Consider the following 23,721-nt stretch of genomic DNA (forward strand, 5'->3'; position numbering starts at 1 on the left):
TTGAGAGGACTCCACCGTTGGAAGCTTTATCCCCATCAATCAGAAGCATCCATGTCACGCAGACAGTGATGTTGGCACCCAAAGAAGGACCCTTAGAAGTAAACAGAAAAAGAGTGAATGATTGGGCCTGATTGCATGTTCTCTGCTTCAGGTAAGGAAAGTGGGCATCAGGTTTTTTTTTTTCACACCAGTGGTTTGTTAGGGGATGGAAGAGGAGGGTTGGGAGAGTAAGTTGCCAATATCCTGTAGTTGGGATTTAAAGCGGAGTTCCGGCCACAAAATCGACATAATCTTGTAATTTTGTGGCCATCCGCTTGCTTTTCGGCACCTGAAAAGGAAATGAATAGTTACGTTTTTTTTTTTTTACTTACCTTGTATTGTAGAAAAATATACTCACCTTTCTTCCACTTCCTCCCTCGCCGGCTGCGGGCCGCGCCGTCACTTCCGGTTTGCAATGATTCCTGGGAGCTGAACGTCATCGCTCCCAGGAATCAATGTGCCGGCACCGGCCCCGCTCATCACTTCCGGTGCGGTGCCGCATTCCCTGCTAAACAGCTTCTGGGCAGGAATGGTGGAGGAATGCGCGCCGCACCGGAAGTGACGAGTGGGGCCGGTGCCGGCGCATTCTGGGAGAAGAGGACACGGAAGAGGACGCAGAAGAGGATCGCGCTGGCTTCAGCTGCCCACATCCGAGATGGCAACGCTGGAGAAAAAATTTTCAAGGTAAGTATCTTGCAGATAAGTGCGACCCGGGACAGTACAGAGGCTATCCATTGTGGAATGTACTAGCCCTGACTGTCCCGGGGGTATTTTTTTTGAAACATTTTTTTTTATGGCCGGAACTCCGCTTTAAGTACTGTATCCCTTGTAGAATGAAGAAGACTCTATAGTCCTGTTGGCGCTTGAGAAAGCAATTATACTGTGTGTATGCTGAACTGTCCCCACCTCTGTGTCTCATTAAACAGCGGGGATGGGTTTCCAGTGTCCAGCCCCGGGACAAGGTCATCCAGTGCCCAGGGCAAGGATACCAAACTGCGCCTCCCTTCCCTAAGGGTTTGGGTCAGGGCGCCCCCCCATCCCTGCAATAAATCATTGCGCCCAGGGCAACCGTCCCTCCTGCCCATTCCTCGTCCCGGCCATGCCAGTGTGTGTTTATCCTGAATATCATTATGCAGTATGTGTTTGTGTGAAGGAGAGGCCTGTCGCATATAGCTGAATTACTTTGATTGCGGCTGTGTAAGTTGTACTTATGATTTAAACAAGGCATGTCCTGTCACGGAGAGGTGGCTGTGTTCTCTACAGGAAATCAAGATGAATATATGCACATTGTTGTTCTTTTGTTCTCTTGTATCATTTTGGTGGTGATAAGAAAGCGCTATCTGATGTTTCTGTAATCAACAATGGCCAAGGGAAAGTGGGTGAAAAGCGAGGAGTTGGCAGATACAGATGTCCTGCTGTTTTATGATAAACAAGTAGATGTCATCTCTTTAGAAGATTTTTGCTCTGCAAATGTCTATGGTGCTGTCAAGGTTAATGCAGTCTGCTGTAGTAAAGAGCCAGTGCTGGGTGATTACTGTTGCAAAGTCTCAGAGACACCAACATGCTATATAGCACTATAACAAATATCATTTTGTACATCTCTAGAAGACTCATACAAGCTGAAGAAGCTACAGTTTGCAGCAAAAAATGGACAAAATGTTATGAAACTAGATTTTGTTATAGTGCTTTATAGCATTTTGATGTCTCAGATACTCTTCAACAGTAATCACCCAGCACTGGCCCTCTACTACAGAAGGCAACCTTAACCATGATGGTACTATACATGTTTACAGAGTGAAAATCTGGCACAATGCACAAATCATCTCTAAATCAGATGGACTGTTTGCCTTTAACCTCTTGCTGACTGCCTTATGTACATTCACTGCGGGGCTGCGTCTACAATATGCAGAATCTGGTCTGTGATTGGACGCAGCAGGAGCCAATTAGCGGGTCAGGCAGACTCGATGTCTGCTGGCGATCGATCGGGAGAGAGGCAGAACGGTGGTTTGCCCATGTAAACAAGTCGATCTGTCAGTAGGGATCAAAGAAATGCCTGTGTTGGGTACTATTGGTGGTGCCACATCCCAATGAAATCTTAAGAAAAAGAGTTCCCCTATTGGTGGGACTTTTAAGGCACTCACATATGCACAAAGTTTTTTAAATCTTTTATTGAAGAATCAAAATTTACAAAATTGTATAAAAGGCAAGTAAGATAAAATACATCACATGTGCAATTAGAATAGATCACACCAGTTCAGGGTGAAGGCTCCAGACCCGACTAGTTTCGGAGTTAAACAAATACTCCTTCTTCAGGGGGGGAGAGAGGAGACCCTGGGTGGTGGTATTCTATGCAGTGATGAATAGCATTGTATACCTGCCGGTATATGTTAAGAACAGGTGCTGTAAATGCTCTGCTGAAACCACGAGTTGGCTGTATTGCTGGTATAATTTAAATAATGAAACCTCATATATATATGTTATAAGGGAAGAGGATTGTGCCAATCTATGGTGGATGGTCTTTGAGAGACACCAAGTAAGGACAACTGGATCCCAAATCGTGGCCGATCAGCTTTTTAAGATGATAAACCGCCTGGATCAGGCCAGACAACCCTCGGTGTTCTCAGCAAGCGAGCAATGCTAAAGCGGAGTTCCACTCAAAAGTGGAACTTCCGCTTATTTGTCTCTCCCCCTCCCCTCTGGTGCCACAATTGGCACCTTTCAGGGGGGAGGGGGGAGTGGGTATCTGTTTTTGACAGACCTCGCCCCGGCGAGGTTCGGCCCCCTACTCCTCCCTCTGCTTCGTGGCCAATTACCGAGCGCAGCGCCATTCGCGCATGTGCAGTAGGCTCCCGGGCCGTGAAGCTGCAAGGCTTCACTGCCAGGTTCCCTTTCCGGCAATGGCAACGGCAGCACCCAACCGCCAATGGAAACATTAGCTGCGGTGCTGACATCGCTGGACTCCAGGACAGGTAAGTGTCCTAATATTAAAAGTCAGCAGCTACAGTATGTGTAGCTGCTGACTTTTAATTTTTGGAGGGGGGGGGGGGGTGGCAGAACTCCGCTTTAACCAATTAAGCCCCGGAAGATTTTACCCCCTTCCTGACCAGGGTTTTTTTTGCGATTTTTTTACTGCATGACTTTATCGGACAATTGCGCGGTCGTGCGACACTGTACCTAAACGAATTTCACGTCCTTTTTTTCCCACAAACAGAGCTTTCTTTTGGTGGTATTTGATCACCTGTGCAATTTTTTGATCATGCGCTATAAACAAAAAAAGAGCGTAATTTTTGCAAAAATAACAATATTTTTCACTTTTTTTTATATGAAATTCCCCCCCAAAAAAATGTAAAAATCAAAATTTTTTAACATTTTCGGCCAAATTGTTTTATGCTACATATGTTTGGTAAAAAAAATCGCAAAAAGCGTATTTTGATTGGTTTGCGCAAAAGTTATCGCGTTTACTAACTAAGGGAAAGATTTTTGTCATTTTTGGTGGTTTTTTTTAACGAGTAATGGCGGCGATCTGCGATTTTTTTTTTTGCGGTACTGCGACATTGCGGCAGACAGATCGGACCCTTGACTGACATTTTTGACACTTTTGGGGGTACCAGTGACATTACTGCAGTAATCAGTGCTATATATATGCACTGTTACTGCAAAAATGACACTGGCAGGGAAGGGGTTAACTGTATTGGACAGGGAGGGGTTAAGTGTGTCCTAGGGGCGTAATTCTTACTGTAGTGGGAAAGGTCTCCTAGTGTAAAAACAAAGATCAACGGTTCTACATAGTAGAACCATCTGATCCTTATCTTTACACAGGGGAGAATGACAGGCGGCTTGTTTACATAAGCCGCTCTCTTTCTCCCGCTGTACCGACGATCGTAGTGTGTGACCGATGTCCGCCGGTCACACACCCGCACTCCTCTGTGAATGAGCCTCAGCGGGCGCTTGCCTCAGCGGGCGCGCGCTCGCCCGCTATTGGCTCTAAAAGGAGTGACAGGCGAGCGACGTAGATCTACGTCACTCTGCCTGGCCGGGGCTGACTGCTGCAGTAAATATACTGTGCGCAGTCGGCAACCGGTTAAAGTAACACAGTGCTGTATTTCTAAAAATGGCCTGGTCATGAAGGGGGGTAAACCTTCCAGAGTTGAAATGATTAAGCAAAGAATAGTAGCATCTGCGACCATACTATTTATATAGTAATAACACAACACTATTTATTGAGTGTGTGCAGAAAGACTTGTGATAGTGCCCTGTCACACAGGCTTTCCATTCGGGTCCCCCTGTTTGTTTTTTCAGGTGACTTGATCGGGAACCTCCATGTAAATCTGTGGGCAGGCGGATGTAAACAAATGTGCATCTGTTTACATCCGCTTACATGGTCAGTTCAGTTTTTTTATCCGTTCAGTCACTTTTTTTTTTTAAATGGACACGGATGCACTTTTGTAGGGCCCGCTCCGTATGTCCGTTTTTCATCCAATCCGTTTGTGGATGAAAAACGGACATAATGTATGTCTATGGGATTGCGGACGTTAGCAGATGACATCCGCTGACATCCGTTTTTGCGTCCGTTCCGTTTATTAAATGGAAGAAAAATAGGGTTCTCTTCCGTCTCAAAAAAACGGAACTGAACTGAATGGACGCAAAACGAATGTCAGCGGATGGTCATCCGCTAACGTCCGCAATCCCATAGACATACGGAACTCCCGTGTGAAAGGACCCTTAGGTTTAGAAAAAAAAATGGAAAAGGACTGTATGCTTTCTAGTTTCCGGGATCTAATTGTGGCGGATCAGAGGTTGTCTAATATACGTACAGTATCTCACAAAAGTGAGTACACCCCTCACATTTTTGTAAATATTTTATTATATCTTTTCATGTGACAACACTGAAGAAATGACACTTTGCTACAATGTAAAGTAGTGAGTGTACAGCTTGTATAACAGTGTAAATTTGCTGTCCCCTCAAAATAACTCAACACACGGCCATTAATGTCTAAACCGCTGGCAACAAAAGTGAGTACACCCCTAATTGAAAATGTCCAAAGAGTCAATATTTTGTATGGCCACCATTATTTTTCAGCACTGCCCTAACCCTCTTGGGCATAGAGTTCACCAGAGCTTCACAGATTGCCACTGGAGTCCTTTTCCACTCCTCCAGGATGACATCATGGAGCTGTTATACAGAGCTATAGGAACACATAGTGTTCACATGTAAAAACGTGGGACTTTATATGAGATGTGGCCAGTGTAATGTGATGACATAGTGGTAATGCATATACAACTGCTGGTAAGCATTGGGCGGCATATGGTTAGTCATCACACGTTTATTAGCAAATTCAATAGCACATAATATCAGGATAATGAATAATAAAACAATGAATATTGGGGGAATGTACAAACTATACAATTGATAACATGATATAACCATAATGATAAAAATACATACATGATACAGACAATTACAGAAATGTACCAAAAATCTTGGAATAAAGGTAGAAAATATAATTGGATGCATGCTAGATGTTGGCAATAAGTTGAATGGCCTCTTGGGCTCAACGCGTATCGTGAAAAACGTTTCACTTCATTTCATCAGGAGCAGGGGGTATATATAGGTAGATTACTAATGGGTACTGGACTTACAATAAGATGAATACTGTCAGAGAGGCTGATGGTCATCTAGGAATACGTCCATGAAGGGAACTGAGGGGGCGAATGCTCCGCACAAGGCCCGGGTGCAGGGTCCACAATTAGTATGGGGGTTTTTATTAATGATCATATAGAGCTGTATTAGAACGTAAAAAAGAAAATGGGTATACCTAATAGCATTATAATATAAGGTCAAATTGATAAGCCAATGACCAGAGATGATATGAAAGCAAATAAACCCATGACTAAGAGTGGGGGAAAAGAAAAGGAAAGAAATAGAAAATTGATACGGTGAGATCTAAATAGATAAGTGTCAAAAGGACGAGCACTAGGTGAAAGTAATCAGTGAAGGGTGGAAAGGTGATTAACAAACAAAAAAGAGGTTGGGGGGAGCACACCCTGAACATGCATTTCTAAAGCTGGTGCAGCTTTAGACCAAGCGACATGCATATTTACAAAAAAGCGCACACATGCAAAAGAAATGACTATCAAATATAAGGCAATCAATGAATAAATAAAAATGGGGTTTTGGTCCCACCATATGGCCATATCGTGCTCAAGCCCACCACTACGTCAAAGTACCCCATTGTCAGTGGGTCCTACACTATCCATGTAAAAAAGGATGAATCCAACTTCTCAAACCCTTGGAGATACTAACTCCTAACTGGGAGAGATGTGCAACTGCACTATGTGGAACTCATCCAATATCTGCTAGTCAATGGACACTAATGGAGTACAGGTGTGGGAGGGTGGGGTGCTCACCTCAGAGTCTGGTCAGACCGAATACATTACAAACAAAAAAGAGGTTGGGGGGAGCACACCCTGAACATGCATTTCTAAAGCTGGTGCAGCTTTAGACCAAGCGACATGAATATTTACAAAAAAGCGCACACATGCAAAAGAAATGACTATCAAATATAAGGCAATCAATGAATAAATAAAAATGGTACTTTGACGTAGTGGTGGGCTTGAGCACGATATGGCCATATGGTGGGACCAAAACCCCATTTTTATTTATTCATTGATTGCCTTATATTTGATAGTCATTTCTTTTGCATGTGTGCGCTTTTTTGGAAAGGTGATTAAACCAAGATGTTCTAATACAGCTCTATATGATCATTAATAAAAACCCCCATACTAATTGTGGACCCTGCACCCGGGCCTTGTGCGGAGCATTCGCCCCCTCAGTTCCCTTCATGGACGTATTCCTGGATGACCATCAGCCTCTCTGACAGTATTCATCTTATTGTAAGTCCAGTACCCATTAGTAATCTCCCTATATATACCCCCTGTTGGATGCAATACCCATTATGTTTTATATTTTTTAGTTATCAAAATGAGCCTGCTCCTGATGAAGTGAAACGTTTTTCACGATACGCGTTGAGCCCAAGAGGCCATTCAACTTATTGCCAACATCTAGCATGCATCCAATTATATTTTCTACCTTTATTCCAAGATTTTTGGTACATTTCTGTAATTGTCTGTATCATGTATGTATTTTTATCATTATGGTTATATCATGTTATCAATTGTATAGTTTGTACATTCCCCCAATATTCATTGTTTTATTATTCATTATCCTGATATTATGTGCTATTGAATTTGCTAATAAATGTGTGATGACTAACCATATGCCGCCCAATGCTTACCAGCAGTTGTATATGCATTACCACTATGTCATCACATTACACTGGCCACATCTCATATAAAGTCCCACGTTTTTACATGTGAACACTATGTGTTCCTATAGCTCTGTATACAATATTAAGGATGGAGACTCCATTGCACAAGTCTCATATAAAGTCCCATTCCCCCCTCTGTCTTTCCTGATTGTTCCAATTCCCTTTCCTCCCTATTTTTTCCCCTTATCCCACCTTTATTATATTCATCATGGAGCTGGTGGATATTAGAGACCTTGCGCTCCTCCACCTTCAATTTGAGGATGCCCCACAGATGCTCAATAGGGTTTAGGTCTGGAAACATGCTTGGCCAGTCCATCATATTTACTTTAATACTGTCATATTTACTTTAATACATAATACTGCCCTGCGGCCCAGTCTCCGAAGAGAGGGGATCATGCTCTGTTTCATTATGTCATAGCACATGTTGGCATTCATGGTTCCCTCAATGAACTGTAGCTCCCCAGTGCGGCAGCACTCATGCAGCCCCAGACCATGACACTCCCACCACCATGCTTGAATGTAGGCAAGACACACTTGTCTTTGTACTCCTCACCTGGTTGCCACCACACACGCTTGACACCATCTGAACCAAATACGTTTATCTTGGTCTCATCAGACCACAGGACATGGTTCCAGTAATCCATGCCCTTAGTCTGCTTGTCTTGAACAAACTGTTTGCGGTGCGTCTTTCTTGTGCATCATCTTTAGAAGAGGCTTCCTTCTGGGATGACAGCCATGCAGACCTATTTGATGCAGTGTGCGGCGTATGGTCTGAACACTGACAGGCTGACCTCCCACCCCTTCAACCTCTGCAGCAATGCTGGCAGCACTCATACGACTATTTCCCAAAGACAGCCTCTGGATATGATGCTGTGCACGTTTACGTGCACTCAATTTCTTTGGTTGACCATGGCGAGGCCTGTCCTGAGTGGAACCTGTCCTGGTAAACCACTGTATGGTCTTGGCCACCATGCTGCAGCTCAGTTTCAGGGTCTTGGCAATCTTCTTCTAGCCTAGGCAATCTTTATGTAGAGCAACAATTTTTTTTTTCAGATCCTCATAGAGTTCTTTGCCATGAGGTGCCATGTTGAACTTTCAGTGACCAGTATGAGTGAGAGAGATAACACCAAATTGAACACACCTGCTCCCCGTTCACACCTGAGGCATTGTACCACTAACGAGTCACATGACACCAAGGAGGGAAAATGGCTAATTGGGCCCAATTTGGACATTTTCACTTGTGATGTACTCACTTTTGTTGCCAGCGGTTAAGACATTAATGGCTGTGTGTTGAGTTATAGACATAAATTAAACACAGATCCAGAAAGGTTCGCTGTCAAAATGCAGAAAACAGGCACTGATGTCACAAAGTGATGTCCATCTGTTCTGCTCTGATTCAGCATGGGATCTATTCACAGATCCCCTGCTGAAGGTACTTAACATGGCCAGTGTGAAAGTACTCTAAGAATTTTTTGCTAAGAAACAGCAGCAACTGCCTTTAAAGGTTTAGGATTTAAAAAAAAAAAACATTTATACTCACCAAGGTAGATACAGCATCAATCCGATGCTGCATCTGTCCCTCGCTGGCTCTGCAGTGAGTTCTGAGCAATCAAACACTGCTAATCACCCAGTTCTCCCCCTCTGCACGGAGCAGAGAGCTGTAACTGTCATTCAGCGGCTCTCTGCTGTCCCTTCCAGCGCTTACAAGTGCTGGGCTGTGGGGGTTGTGGGAGGGGCTGGGTCAGGCTTTCAGCGGATCGCTGAGATGCTGACCCAGGTGCTGACCTAGGTGCCTAGAGTTAGACCACCGTTGGCTGAAAACGGGTCACAGAAATGCACAATGAATTGCACTCCTGTGATCCATAGAAGTATGGTCCAAAAAAGCTTTGGTCATACTTCTCCTTTAGGCCCAAATGAACTTTCAGTTTATATTGACTTAAAGGAGATGTACAGCCAAAGCTCATTTGGCTGTACATCTCCTATGGATCACAGGAGTGCTATTCGTTTTACACTCCTGTGACCAGTTTTCAGCAGAAAGCGGACTGCTGCTCTCTGCTGATGTCACAGATGTCAGTCCAGGCACCGTGTCATCGTGACAATGGAAGTTGGGATCTGCCAGGTGCCTGGACGGACGCCCGGCCTAGCCTCTCAGCAAGCCGCTGAGAGCCTGAGCCGGCCCCTCCGCCCAGCGCTCCAGTAAGGGTGGAGGGGGCAGAGCAGAAAGCAGCTCTCCGCTTAGGGAGCTGTCAGAACCGAGCGATTGGCAGTGTTCGATCGCTCGATTCTCAATGTAGAGGTGCCAGGGGACAGATGCAGCATCAGACTGATGCTGCATCCACCTAGGTAAGTATAATTGGCGGGGGAGCCATACATCTTTTAATCCCCTCCAGGTACATCAAAACAAAAGGTGTGCAAGGTCTTACAGATTTTCTTCAAAAATCAACCACAGCCTGAGTATAAAAGCCTGTGTCCGGCAGAGTGGGACCCTTGCTCTCCCCCTGCTGAATCAGAGTTAGATCTCTCATCAGAGAGAGTGATCATTGCCTATTTCAGAGCTATATGTCAGACACAGTAGGGAACATGTTGGACCTCTATAATAATTTCATTGATTTCTCACAGAGAGCAAGGGTCCCACTTTACAACATGCAGGCTTTTCCATTCAGGCTGTGGTAGAGAAGAAAAACTGTTAGACCCCTTTGGCTCCTTTCACACAAGCAGTGTACCCGATGGACTCTGTTTTTCTCAGCAGGGATCGATCCGCTGATCCCTGCTGAGCAGGTGGATGACAGCTCCGTCTCTGCTCTGTGTGCAGATACAGAGCTATCAGATCCCCGCTCTCCTCTATGGGAGATCGGATGAAAATGGACCGCCTGTCCAATTTCATCCAATCTTATCCGATCTGATCCTCCAGACGGATGGAAAATAGGGTTTCTATCAGTCGGATTTCACAGACAGGATCGGATCGGAGAGCAGCGGGTGTCAGCCGAGATGTCTCGCTGACATCTGCTGCTCCATAGGGATGCATGGAGCATCCGATCAGGTCCGCCTGAAAAACTGACAGGCAGACCGGATCGGAAAGCCCTTATGAAAGGGACCTTTCACACATGCTGTCTGTTTGTCTGTTTTTCATCTATCCGTTGACGGATGAAAAACGGACATCAATGCATCTCTATGGATATACAGGTGTAAGTGGATGATCATCCATTTACATAAGTTTACATCCGCATCCGTCATCATCTGTTTTTTCTTCAGTAAAAAAAACGGACGAAAAATGGATGTAAACTGACAAATGGTCAGTTTTTCACCTGTTTTTGCATTGGTAATCGTTCTAAAATAAACTGATGACCACTGATGAAAAACGGATGTAAAACTGATGAATACTTTATACATGTTGACATTATGGAACTGATGAAATGAATGGTCCGCATGACTGTTTGATGAACCTGGAATGCATTTAGATTTAAACTGAAGGTTCAGTTGTACTTTAAAGTATGATAGATATTTGATCAGGTATTAGATGGTAAGAACAGAAGATGTGATCATAATATTTCTCCCCACACATTTTTTACATTAACCTGTTCACGGCCGCTCTATAGCCAAATGACGGCTACAACACAGTCGCACTTTGCTAGGCGGCCGTCATATGACGTCCTCCTGTGCTCGTGCTGTCTGCATGCCTGATTGCGGCATGCATTGGCAGTGATTTGGGTAAATAGCCAATCACGGCCGCTCTCTACCATGTGATCAGCTGTGTCCAATCACAGCTGATCACAATGTAAACAGGGTTTGCCGGTTATCGGCAATCCTCTCCTTGCGGTGACAGCGTGTGGGGAGAGGAGAGCCGATAACTGGCAAATCCACACAGGTGACATCTACACTGATAATCAGGGCACTGATGATCAGTGCAACACTAACAGTGCCCATCAGTGATGCCTGTCAGTGGGTATCAGTGAAGCGTTGTTGAATCAGTGTTGCATATCAGTGCAGTCTCATCAGTGCCTCCTATCAGTGCCCATCAGTGCAGACTATCAGTGCAGCCTCATCTGTGCCCATCAGTGAAGGAGAATAATTACTTTTTTACAAAATGTTATGACAGAACGTTAAAAAAAGCTTTCTTTTTCTTTAATTTTCAGTATTTTTTTATTTGTTTAGCAAAAAAAAAAAAACCCAGTGATGATTAAATACCACCAAAAGAAAGCTCTCGCTGTATAAGAAAAATGATAAAAAATTTTGTATGGGTACAGTGTTGCATGTCAGCGCAATTGTAATTCAGTGTGATAGCACTGAAAGCTGAAAACTGGCATGGGTAGGAAGGGGGTGAAAGTGCCCAGTAGGCAGGAGGTTAACATATTCATAACGTAGTATCTGTCAGATTTGGCCTTCAAACTCTATAGCTAGAAATTTCCAAAGATTTTGGAGGATGGTCAGAGAGGCTGGTATGAACTGACCCTCAGGTTCCTCTGGTAGCAGGCACACACATAAACTTGAATGCTCAGCTTGGGTAAGTAGCTGTGTTTAGTCAATTAGGAGAGACAAGGGAATTGCATGTGGACACCAGCTGGCCCCAACATTGCTTATATCCAATTTTGTTTACCTGCTTAGGCAGTAATTCCTCTGTGCAGGGTCAGATGGTGGTATCTGTGGGCACTTATAGCCAGGGCCGCTGATAAGGGGGGACCACCAGCCCTCTTGTAGGGGACCCAAGCACACAGGGGGGGCCCACACAGAGAGGGGGATTAGTGATGGACAACAAATACAGAAGTCTTCCTCCAGCACCTGAATCTGATCTGTCCCTCTCCCTGCTATCAGCTTTTATCTGTTGAGAAAGAGACAGTTGTCCCTCACTAATCCCCCTCCCTTGTGTGGCCCCCCTCCCAGCACTTATCTCTGCTCAGGAGTTTATTTGTAACTTTGTTTCTCTCTCTCTGACTCTCTGATCACTGAGCTCCAACTGCCCAGCCTGTATATTTTTCTCATCTCATCTTCTTTTTTATTTAGTGCCGGTTCACATTTGTGCGCTCACAGAGATCACATGTAATTCGGAGCGCACTGCTCCTAAAATCACATGCAATGTCTCTGCGGTACAAATCCAGCCATTTAGTTTGGCTGAATTCGCACCGCAATCGCACTGAAACACGCACATGACCCTTTTTTTGGTCCGCAGCAGAATCGGATTGCATGGTGGTTCACCTTAGTGCGATCCGATTCTGTGCGAACTTTCAGATCGCACTGCGCTATGCGATCTGATCTGGGGGTGTCGTTAACTTTGAATTGACACCCCCAGCATATCGCAGTGTGAACTGCCTGTTGTGCGGATGCGATGCGGGAACACGCTGTATAGTCGCAGCGATCCCGCATCGCATAAATGTGGACCGGCACTTAAGGCCCCTTTCACACATGCTGTCCGTTTGTCCGTTTTTCATCCATCCGTTGACGGATGAAAAACGGACATCAATGTATCTCTATGTAAAAACGGAAGACAATGGATGATCATCAGTTAACATCAGTTTTCATCCTCTTCCGTCAATGTCCGTTTTTTGGAACAGATGAATGCCCTATTTTTCATCCATCAAAAAAACGGATCGGACGAAAAACGGATGTGAAAGGGGCCTAACATCGTTTTTTTTTTTTTCTAGATTTAGCTGGAATTATGCGAGTTATGTTATATTTGTGTCTGCTAATAGTGATTTTGTTGTAATTTTAGCTAAATATTTCTTTAATATTTTCTTGGGGGGCCCTGCCAGGTCTTCTGTATGGGGCCCCGCGATTTCTAACAGCAGCCCTGCTTATAGCTATGAGACTGCTACCTGATCTGGCGGAAAACTAGAGATGTATAGTAACTAAGTAGAACTACTTCACTACTGTACTTACGTACCGAAAAGCGGTATCTGTACTTTCCTAGAGTAGAATTTTTTTCTCCTACTTCCACTTTTACTTCACTACATTTTTTCGATGATTTCAATACTTCTACTGTGATATTTTTTTTTTGTGCTGCATAGTTACTCGTTACCAGGGCTTTTTTTCTCGAAGAATAGGTGCAGGAACTCCCCCTTTCTGACTCACTCCTTTTCTCCGCCCCTACCGACCTCCGAGGACCGTTCCCTGATTCCACCTCCCAGTACTGCCCTTTATAGAGAATACAGAATTATTTTTACTACAAAGTATGGAATTTCTTAATGATCGTTAATGATAGCAAGAAAGTCAGGTAAATAGATCTCCTGTAGCCAGCAACATCAATACACCCTCCAGCAACAAAAGATCCCTCCAACAACAATGCACCACCCACAACAAAATATCCCACAGTACAACAATAAAGCCCTGGCAGCAACAACAGATCTCCCCACAGCTTGCATCAATAGACCCCCTTAACAGTAGATCTCTTCCAGCAACAACTGATCCCCCACCAGTAACACTAGACTTCCCCAGCAACAATAGACCCCCCTGCAGTGAAAATATGGATCCCCTCCAGCTGCAACACATCCCCTAGCAGCCAGCATCAGTAGACCCTTCAGCACACCCCAGCACACCTTGCATACATTCAGTGCCGGAGGTGCCGGAACTGCGTTCCCCCGCATTCCTGCTGAAAAAAAGCCCTGCTCGTTACTATTATAAAAATTACCACTGCCAGAACAGTAGATGGCAGGTTTCATGAAGCTCAAAACATGTGTATTATCAGCGCATAGGAAAATAAATGCTACTGTATGTATAAATAAAAGCTGCATTTGAAATAATAAAAAACAATATGATGTTCACACTTTTGACTTCTTTCTTTAATAACTACATAACACAGTACTTGTACTTTTACTTTCAGTACTTGAGTAGCAATTTTTTTTCAAAACTACTGGTACTTTTACTTTCAGTACTTGAGTAGCAACATTTTTAAAAAACTACTTGCAATACTTAAGTACAAAAAATGTTGAATACTTTAGTACTTCTACTCAAGTCACTTTTTGATCGAGCACTTGTACTTTTACTCAAGTATGGGTTTCGAGTACTTTATACAACTCTGCGGAAAACACCTCATGTAGCTCACAAGCAGTGTTGTCAGGTATGGTCAGCTCTATTTCTTTCTGTATCAAAATCCAGAGCTGCTGACAATGCTTCATCTATTTTTTAGCACAGCACCAGCCTGTTCTCCGAATTGTGCATTAGGGAAGCTCGGACAGTATCTTATTGCTATCACTAAATAACCTCATGCTGCCTTATTTGAAGTTGAGGTCGGTTTTCAGCCAATCGTTCCCTAAAATAAGAACATTTTGGCTACTTAGCATTCATTGTGGAGAAGGAATGTGTTCCATTAAGGAAGAGAATAAACTCTAGGGGCTCAGAATTCAGGAGCTGAGCTTATCATTTATTCATTTGCTATAAACAGAGAACAGCAAACAGGTATTATAGTAATAAAACGGGTCCAATTCCAGCCATAGATTCCTTGCTCATTGTCACCATCGTCTGACCTTGTTTTCGATTAGCTAGACAAACGTCTTGTTTTCAGCTCATTAGTCACTTAATATGTATTATATAATCTTGCTCCGTGCACAGTGAAGAAGTATGTGTACTGTAACAATGTAACTACATAGAACACTAGGGATAATCGTCTGTTTTCCTTACTAATGAAAAACTTACTGTAGATTTAAAAAAACAAAAACAAAATACATTTCACAGTAATATACCGTAGGCCAGAAAAAAAATCCATCCATTGGTATCCTGTTAATTTTACCAAGGTGGTGCTTTAACAGGTTCCACATTGCCAAGATTTCCGAGGTATCTACGTAAACTAAAAAGGGAAGGGGAAAGGAGAAAAAAACCTCAGTGGGGACCCTCTCAGTAAGAAAAATCTGAACAAATGTGGGCAGATGGACTTTACATATTGTACATTGTCACTGGTACCTACATCCAGATTGAATGTTTACACAAATAACATTTGTACAATCCAAATCCTTTGTATGGGTCTGCCTGTAAAGATCCCAAATAGTGACTTTTCACTAATCGTCTGTGATGGAATTAGCTCTTCGGAAAACTATTTTTGGGGCTAGCCTTTTCTCTTGCTACCTTGGCATCCAATTACCAACATTAAGTAGAACTTTGAGGTTTCGGATTGCCAAATAATAGAGTCTCGTGACTTTATTTTGGCCTAGTTATAGACGTTCTTTAATATGCTTCTAGCATAACCCATGGCTAATCGCCTATCACGTATAGCAATTGATACTCTCTGAAAGTCTCTACCGTCTGAACAGTTTTAACCCAACCCTAAATATTTAGGCCCCTTTCACACAGACTTTCCGATCCAATCCGCCTGTCAGTTTTTCAGGCGGACCTAATAGGATGCTCCATGCAGCCCTATGGAGTGGCGCATGTCAGCGGTGACATCTCTGCTGACCCGCTGCTATCCGATCCGATCCTGTCCGTGAAATCCAGATGGATGGAAACTCTATTCTTGGATCGGATAGGATCAGATGAGAATGGACAGGCGGTCCGTTCTCATCTGATCTCCCCATAGAGGAGAGCAGGGCTCTGACAGCTCCGTCCCTGCACACAGAGCGGAGACGGAGCTGTCATCCGCTCGTTCAGTGGGGATCAGCGTATTGATCCCCCGCTGAGCAGAACGGACTCCGTCGGGTGCACCGCCAGTATAAAAGGAGCCTTACTGTAGGGCAGGGATTCCCAAACAACAGCCCTCCAGTTGTTCAGGAACTACAATTCCCATCAGTCATGTATGTTAATGTCAGAGTTTTACAAGTATAATTTATAAGTGTAGTTCTGCAATAGCTGCAGGGCCGTAGTTTTGGAATCCCTGCTGTAGGGGATACTTTGGACTAAAGAGGTGTACACTGCTGGCATGGTACACTGTGTTACCCTCTGAAGATCTGCTTGCCAAGGTGCCATCTTTGTTTTTATTTAGCTCAACATCTAGAAAAGACACCCAATCTAAGGCACAGGTAATAATCAGGGTCAAATTTTAAATCATTTTGGTTTAAATATTGCACAAAATCTTCTACGCATGGAGAATTGAGGCTCATGGAAGATTCCATCTTGACTGTTGATGCTTATTAACCATCATTGTTGTAGAAGAGGATCAATATTCATATATGAGGTGTTGAGAGCCAGGAGTGTTGTATTTACATGAACATTTAATTAATATATTTTAGCAATGTTCTGTTTTTTTTTTTGTTTATGGGTCTTTAAGTACTACAGTAAACCCCCGCTCCATCGCAGTTCAGTTTTTGCGGTCCCGGTATATTGCGGTTTTTTTTTGTAATGTTATTTTACTATATAAATCATTAAAAATGAAATATTTTTGTGTTTTCCATTGCTCTTGCTATGTCTCTCAGTATCTTTTATGTGTTTAAATGAGTTTCTATTGTTTTAAAAGTGTGTTTAACTACTTGCCTTCTGTGCACTTAAACACCCTTCCCATCCAGACCAATTTTTAGCTTTCAGTGCTCGCACGCTTTGAATGACAATTGCGCGGTCATGCTACACTGTACCCATATAAAATTTTTATCATTTTTTTCAAACAAATAGAGCTTTCTTTTGGTGGCATTTAATCATCTCTGGGTTTTTTATTTTTTATAAAAAAAAAAGAAAAAAGACAGAAAATTTTGAAAAAAAAAAAGTTTTTCTTATTTTTTGCGAGTAAATTTTGAAAATAAATACATTTTTCTCCTTCACTGATGTGCGCTGATGAGGCGGCACTGATGGGCACTGATAGGCTGCACTGATGGGCACTGATGAGGTGGTACTTATGGGCACTGCTGAGGTGGCACTTATGAGGAGGTACTAATATGCCGCACTGATGAGCACTGATAGGCGGCACTGATGAGCACTGATAGGCGGCACTGCTGGGCACTGAGAGGTGGCACTGCTGGGCACTGAGAGGTGGCACTGGCGGGCGGCACTGATGGGCACTGGCGGGCGGCACTGATGGGCACTGGCGGGCAGCACTGATGGGCACTGGCGGGTGGCACTGATGGGCACTGGCGGGTGGCACTGATGAGCACTGATGGGCGGCACTGATGAGCAGCACCATCAGTGCCCACACTCAGTGCCCATAGTGCTGCCAGTCAGTGCTCATCAGTGCCTAGATGAGCAGGCACTGATGGGCACTGACTGGCAGCACTATGGGCACTGATTGTGTGCACTGATGGGGGGCACTGATGGTGGGCACTGTGGGCATTGAAGGTGTGTTTGGTGTACCTCTGGTAATCAGGGCACGGGTGATCAGTGCCCTGATTAATTTTTTCTGTGTCCCCGGCGCTGTGCAGCTCTCCCTCCTTCCTCACACGCAGGCTCTGTGTGAGGAAGGAGCGCCGGCGATGAGAGATGATCTCATATGTTTACATATGAGATCATCTCTCATTGGATGGCTTGATCACGTGGTGAATGGCCGCTGTGATTGGCCATTCACCACGATCTGTGATCGGCTGTGTCCAAGGGACATGGCCGACACAGATTCCCCCCGATGCGCGCTCGCGGGAGCGCGTGGGGGCCGTGTCACTGGGAGGCCGTTTAAAAACGGCCTCCCGAAAATTCGAGTCCGCGCTGCAGCCGTATATAGGCTGTAGCGCGGACGGCAGGAGGTTAAAGACCTTAAAATGCTTTTACACGTACAGTGACAGTAAAAAAAACATACCAATAATGCATTTTAATAGGGTTTTTCTATTTCGCGGATTTTCACTTTTCGCAGCTGGGTCCGGAACGTAACCTCCGCAATGGAGGGGGGTTTACTGTATTTTGAAAATCACAGTTGGTAAAGTAGGTTAGTTTTGTGTAATAAAAATCTGATTGAGGATCTTATCTCTAATAAAAATGTGTATTTGGATAGATTTCCATTCACTCCCTGTCCCGCTTAGTGTGCAAAGTGAGAGAAATTTCCCTAACAGAGAACGAGCCAAAAATAGGAACTTGAAAAGCATCTTTCCTCTTTCCTTTATTCCATCCAAAACCATAAACAAAACATTTTTGGCTATTGCTGGCTTTTAAAATCAACCATCGAAAACTATTATTCCATGTTTGAGAGTTTCCCTTTACAAAACAAAATACTTTTTTTGTTTTTGTTGGCAAAGTTTTGCCCCCATGAAATGGTACCTGTATATTGTACTTGGCTTTTGATTGTAGGTTCTTTCTGTAGGTTATTTTTTTTCTTCTGAATATTTTTTTAAACTATAACATGACTTTGGTATTTAGCCAAAGAAGGCTGGTATTGAAGAACAGTGACCTGAGTTGTTACGACCCAGCAGTCAATGAATGTTTACTGAGTTGATGTTTTGTTTCCACAGTGGCAAGGAGAGACTCAGGAGTTCTGCCCAAGTGCCAAAATCATTCTAGTAGGCTGTAAACTTGACATGAGGACAGATCTGAATACTCTACGAGAGCTGTCCAAACAAAGACTTATTCCCGTTACACATGAACAGGTAACTCTTATACTTTTTAGAAAGAAGTATGATAAAATGTACACAAGGTATGCAGAGCTAAAGCGTCATTAAACCCAAAACATTCAATATATGGAAGATACTGAGAAATTAAACATGGGGGCCTCTTTACACTAGCCAATATGCATTATGCTCCATATGACACACTGGTGTGTAGAAGCAGCGCAATGCATTGTTACAAGACATCACACATATTATTTTTTATTATTTATAAGGTTAACCAGACAAATTCATTTGTATGCACTACATTGGGTCACAACGCACTGTGGTGACATGCATTGGTGTGTGTTGCATTACGTATAAATGCAGACTTGCTGCAAGATACACCACTGCACATGTATGGTATGAATATATGTCGTGCTTGTGGTGCCATTCATTGTTAATGGTTAAGCGAGCACAGCTTTGCGCATGCAGCAAAACATGGTTATGAATGCGCAAATCAAAAAAATATCTATTACCTTCTTTGCCACATGTAAAGCAAGCCCATTAAATAGGCTGCCCAATAACCGAAACAAGCCCATATGGCAAAGCTTGACATCATGCCACAGTAGCGTGAATGGGGGCTAACAAATATTTTTAACTGTGGGGAAATTAACAAAGAGTTGTGCAAGCATAGGTTTGCACCGCTCTTCCTAAATGTAAAAAATTGGAGCAGATGCTGCTCCTAAGTAGGGCAGGAAAATCTCACAAACTGGAGTCTTCAGAATCCATTTTTAACTCAGATATCACTTTTTCGTACTTTAAATTTCTCAAACTTTTTACCTTGGATGAACCGTTGGCAAAAAGTGGAATCTCAGGGAACCCCTGAAATTATTTTCACATCTATAGATCAGGGAACATGGGTGTGATCAGCAAGCTGTTGATATAAAAACAATTATTTTAGAAAAAACATAAAATAATAGGGTCAATATTAAAATGTACTAAATTAATATGAAACTTGTACTTGCTTTTTTTCTGCAGAGATGCTCAGTTCTGGGTCCAACTTGAGATAAGCAGTGTATGGGGGGCAGCAGGGTGGGGTACAAAGGGTCAGCAGGGCAGAACACAGGGATTCAGGAGGGTACAGTACACAGGGGGCAGCAGGGCACACTACATGGGAGCAGGGCATGTTACATGGGAGTAGGGCACGTTACACTGGAGCAGGACACCTTACATGAGAGGGAGCAGGGCAAATTACATGGAAGCAGGAGACTTTATATTGGAGGAGGGCTCATTACAAGAGAGCAAGGTACATTACATGGGGGTAGGAGACCTTACATGAGAGCAGGGTACATTACATGGAGGTAGGGCATTCTACAAGGGAGCAGGGCACGTTAAAATAGTACAGGACACATTACAGTACCAGCAGTTTTCTTTACATGCAGAACAGCTCAGGGAAGTGGCTGGGGTGAGTTATCTTTCCCACCAGCTCCTCCTCCTCTCTCATCCACCCCGGGTAATGTCACATACAAGCACCTGGGATGAACAGGCGGGAAGGAGGGGCTGGCGGGGAACAGCGAGCCACAAGAGTACTCATCCCAGCACTTTCCCTGAGCTGCTCAGCATGTGTCAACAGTGGGGATGGGAACTATCAATCAGCTTACTACGCTTGATTGGTAGATCACAGCAGAATCCCAGGGGAACTCACGCAGAACTTGAGAAACCCTGCTTTAAACTATCCTCATTATATAATGTGTTGATGGTCTTTGGGCTTTGTCGCTGGCATCAGATTGACATCAGTTTAAGACGCTTCGGGGATCATTTAGAATTCATTGATGGGTACACGTGACCTGCAGTTGACCTTCTTCTGACCTGTTTTTGACCTGCGTAAACCAGTGTTTGAATCCCCATAGATTTGTAGTGAACTCCAAAACCTGTTAGAAGTGAACAAAGTCCTGTTGACACAAGCCAAGATCTCAGTCTGTTAACATTCATTTAAATATCAGGGCAGGGCCCTCTGATTTCTCCTGTATTGAATTGTATTGTAACTGTACTGTCTGCCCTCATGTTGTAAAGCGCTACAAAAACTTTTGGCGCTATATAAATCCTGTATAATAATAATAATAATATGTAAATCAGCCAACCATTTGTTTAATCATATATATATACTGTACATATGTAATGCACTCAACGGGTACCTTGATTACTAAAGATACAGGTGCTTCTAAAAGTAACATTAGTACTTTAATACCATACTGAAAGGCAACGGTTTAGAAATAAGAATATTAAAAAGATTAGTCCATTACATATGGCAATAATACCTGCATTCCCTTTAGATATGCAGCTTCCAGTGTTGAAGTGGAACTCCACCCAAAATAATGAAGGTGTTTGCATGTTGTACATTGAACTGTGCTAATATAGCTGCTATAATTATAATCCTTTCAGAGGATAAACCTGGTGATCCTGCTATACGCTGCAATTCCTGTCATTAATGGTAACACTATGCAGCTAAATGTATAGCCCCATTTTAACTCTCCTTTTTACTGAGATTGCTGACATTCTCTCACCCTAGAGGCATTATTACCAGTGAGATATTGCTGGATTGAGAGGGAATCCCGGAAGGTACAGATCCCTCCCATTTGGAGAGGAAAAAGCTGCAGCGGCAGTCATGTAACCAAACTAAATATGAAAAAAAAATGAATCTTTGGAGGCTGATTTTTATAGAACTGTTCTGCTACTGGATTATCCTTGCCTAAATAAAATACTATGATGGTTTTTATATGTATGTACTTGCCATTTTACGTTCCTTATGAATTAATGCCAGCAGCCCTAATTATTATTTCAAATTAGCACATGCCAACCAAAAAAAAGAAAATGCTGTGAAGGTAGGAGGATGAAAGTCAGACAAAGAGGTGTGTGACATTCTCGCAGATAATTCCTAATCCATTCCTTCAAGCTTGCTATAAGTTAATGTAGGATGAATGCACATCTAAATCAATGTCAGATATGTTTTCTTTTATATAATCCATATGTAGAGAGCTCCTGCGTCTGCAGATTTCTTTATGAGGAAACGGTAGTTTGAACTGGTAGGAACCCTAAAGATCCCATCACAGGGATGTCAAACTCAAATTCATTGCGGGCCACATCAGCAGTGTGGTTGCATTCAAAGGGCCAGTTGTATCTGGTGTGCACTATGTACAGAGTGCAGGGTTCAGAAGTGCGTTATGCACAGAGCGCAGAGTTCAGGTTTACATTGCATACAGAATGCAGAGTCAAGGGGTGTGCTAGGTATAGAATGCAGAGTTCAGGGGTGTGCTGTGTAATGAGTACAAGGGTGTGAAACCTTAACTGCAAATAAGAACAAAGAGAAGGGCGCACCAGCCTAGCGCATTATCCTTAGTGGGCTTTTATTGTAAAAATAAAAATAAAAATGAACTACTCACAAACATACGATAAAATCCAGCATATCAATTCCATAGAACAACGTCCTTATTACAAGTCCATGTCTCGTGAAGACGAAGGGCTAACGCGTTTCGAGGTCGTGCGCTTGGGGTATGTCTCTATCAGTTTTGCACATCGAGAGACTGACATTTTTGCCCATTCCTCCTTGCAAAACAGCTCAAGCTCAGTAAGGTTGGATGGAGAGCGTTTGAGAACAGCAGTTTTCAGTTCTTTCCACAGATTCTCGATTGGATTCAGGTCTGGAATTTGACTTGGCTATTCTAACACCTGGATATGTTTATTTGTGAACCATTCCATTGTAGATTTTGCTTTATGTTTTGGATCATTGTCTTGTTGGAAGACAAATCTTCGTCCCAGTCTGAGGTCTTTTGCAGAATCAGGTTTTCTTCCAGAATGGTCCTGTATTTGGCTCCATCTATCTTCCCATCAATTTTAACCATCTTCCCTGTCCCTGCTGAAGAAAAGCAGGCCCAAACCATGATGCTGCCACCACCATGTTTGACAGTGGGGATGGTGTGTTCAGGGTGATGAGCTGTGTTGCTTTTACGCCAAACATAACGTTTTGCATTGTTGCCAAAAAGTTTGATTTTTGGTTTCATCTGACAGAGCACCTTCTTCCACATGTTTGGTGTGTCTCCCAGGTGGCCTGTGGCAAACTTTAAACTACACTTTTTATGGATATCTTTAAGAAATGGCTTTCTTCTTGCCACTCTTCCAGAAAGGCCAGATTTGTCCAGTATATGACTGATTGTTGTCCTATGGACAGAGTCTCCCACCTCAGCTGTAGATCTCTGCAGTTCATCCAGAGTGATCATGGGCCTCTTGGCTGCATCTCTGATCAGTCTTCTCCTTGTATGAGCTGAAAGTTTAGAGGCACGGCCAGGTCTTCGTAAATTTGCAGTGGTCTGATACTCTTTCCATTTCAATATTATCGCTTGCACAGTGCTCCTTGGGATGTTTAAAGCTTGGGAAATCTTTTTGTATCCAAATCCGGCTTTAAACTTCTCCACAACAGTATCTCGGACCTGCCTGGTGTGTTCCTTGCTCTTCATGATGCTCTGTGCGCTTTAAACGAACCTCACAGTGCAGATGCATTTATACAGGGACTTGATTACACACAGGTGGATTCTATTTATCATGATTAGTTATTTAGGTCAACATTGGATCATTCAGAGATCCTCACTGAACTTCTGGAGAGAGTTTGCTGCACTGAAAGTAAAGGGGCTGAATAATTTTGCACGCCCAATTTTTCAGTTTTTTATTTGTTAACAAAGTTTGAAATATCCAATAAATTTCTTTCCACTTCATGATTGTGTCCCACTTGTTGTTGATTCTTCACAAAAAATTAGTTTTATATCTTTATGTTTGAAGCCTGAAATGTGGCAAAAGGTCGCAAAGTTCAAGGGGGCCGAATACTTTCGCAAGGCACTGTAGTTATAGTGTCTGTGGTTATCCTATTGAGGGAATGTTGGAGGTGATTGAAGGATACAGTACAATCCCATTGCTGGAGATGGTAGTAGGTCTGTGCACCATGGGAATCTGCA

At 43.3% G+C, this 23,721-nt stretch overlaps 1 protein-coding gene across 1 annotated transcript in view; it reads left to right on the forward strand.

Annotated features, from left to right (window-relative positions):
• The window catches only part of RND2 (Rho family GTPase 2), a 340,907-nt gene that overhangs the window by 282,028 nt on the left and 35,158 nt on the right, over positions 1-23,721 (forward strand). The window contains exon 4 of the mRNA XM_082271500.1: positions 18,644-18,778. Within this exon, the coding sequence (XP_082127626.1) occupies positions 18,644-18,778 (135 nt within the window). The remainder of the gene's footprint in view (positions 1-18,643; positions 18,779-23,721) is intronic.

Source organism: Pelophylax lessonae (genome assembly GCF_965119305.1).
Source record: "Pelophylax lessonae genome assembly, chromosome: 11".
Classification (NCBI taxonomy): Eukaryota; Metazoa; Chordata; class Amphibia; order Anura; family Ranidae; genus Pelophylax; species Pelophylax lessonae.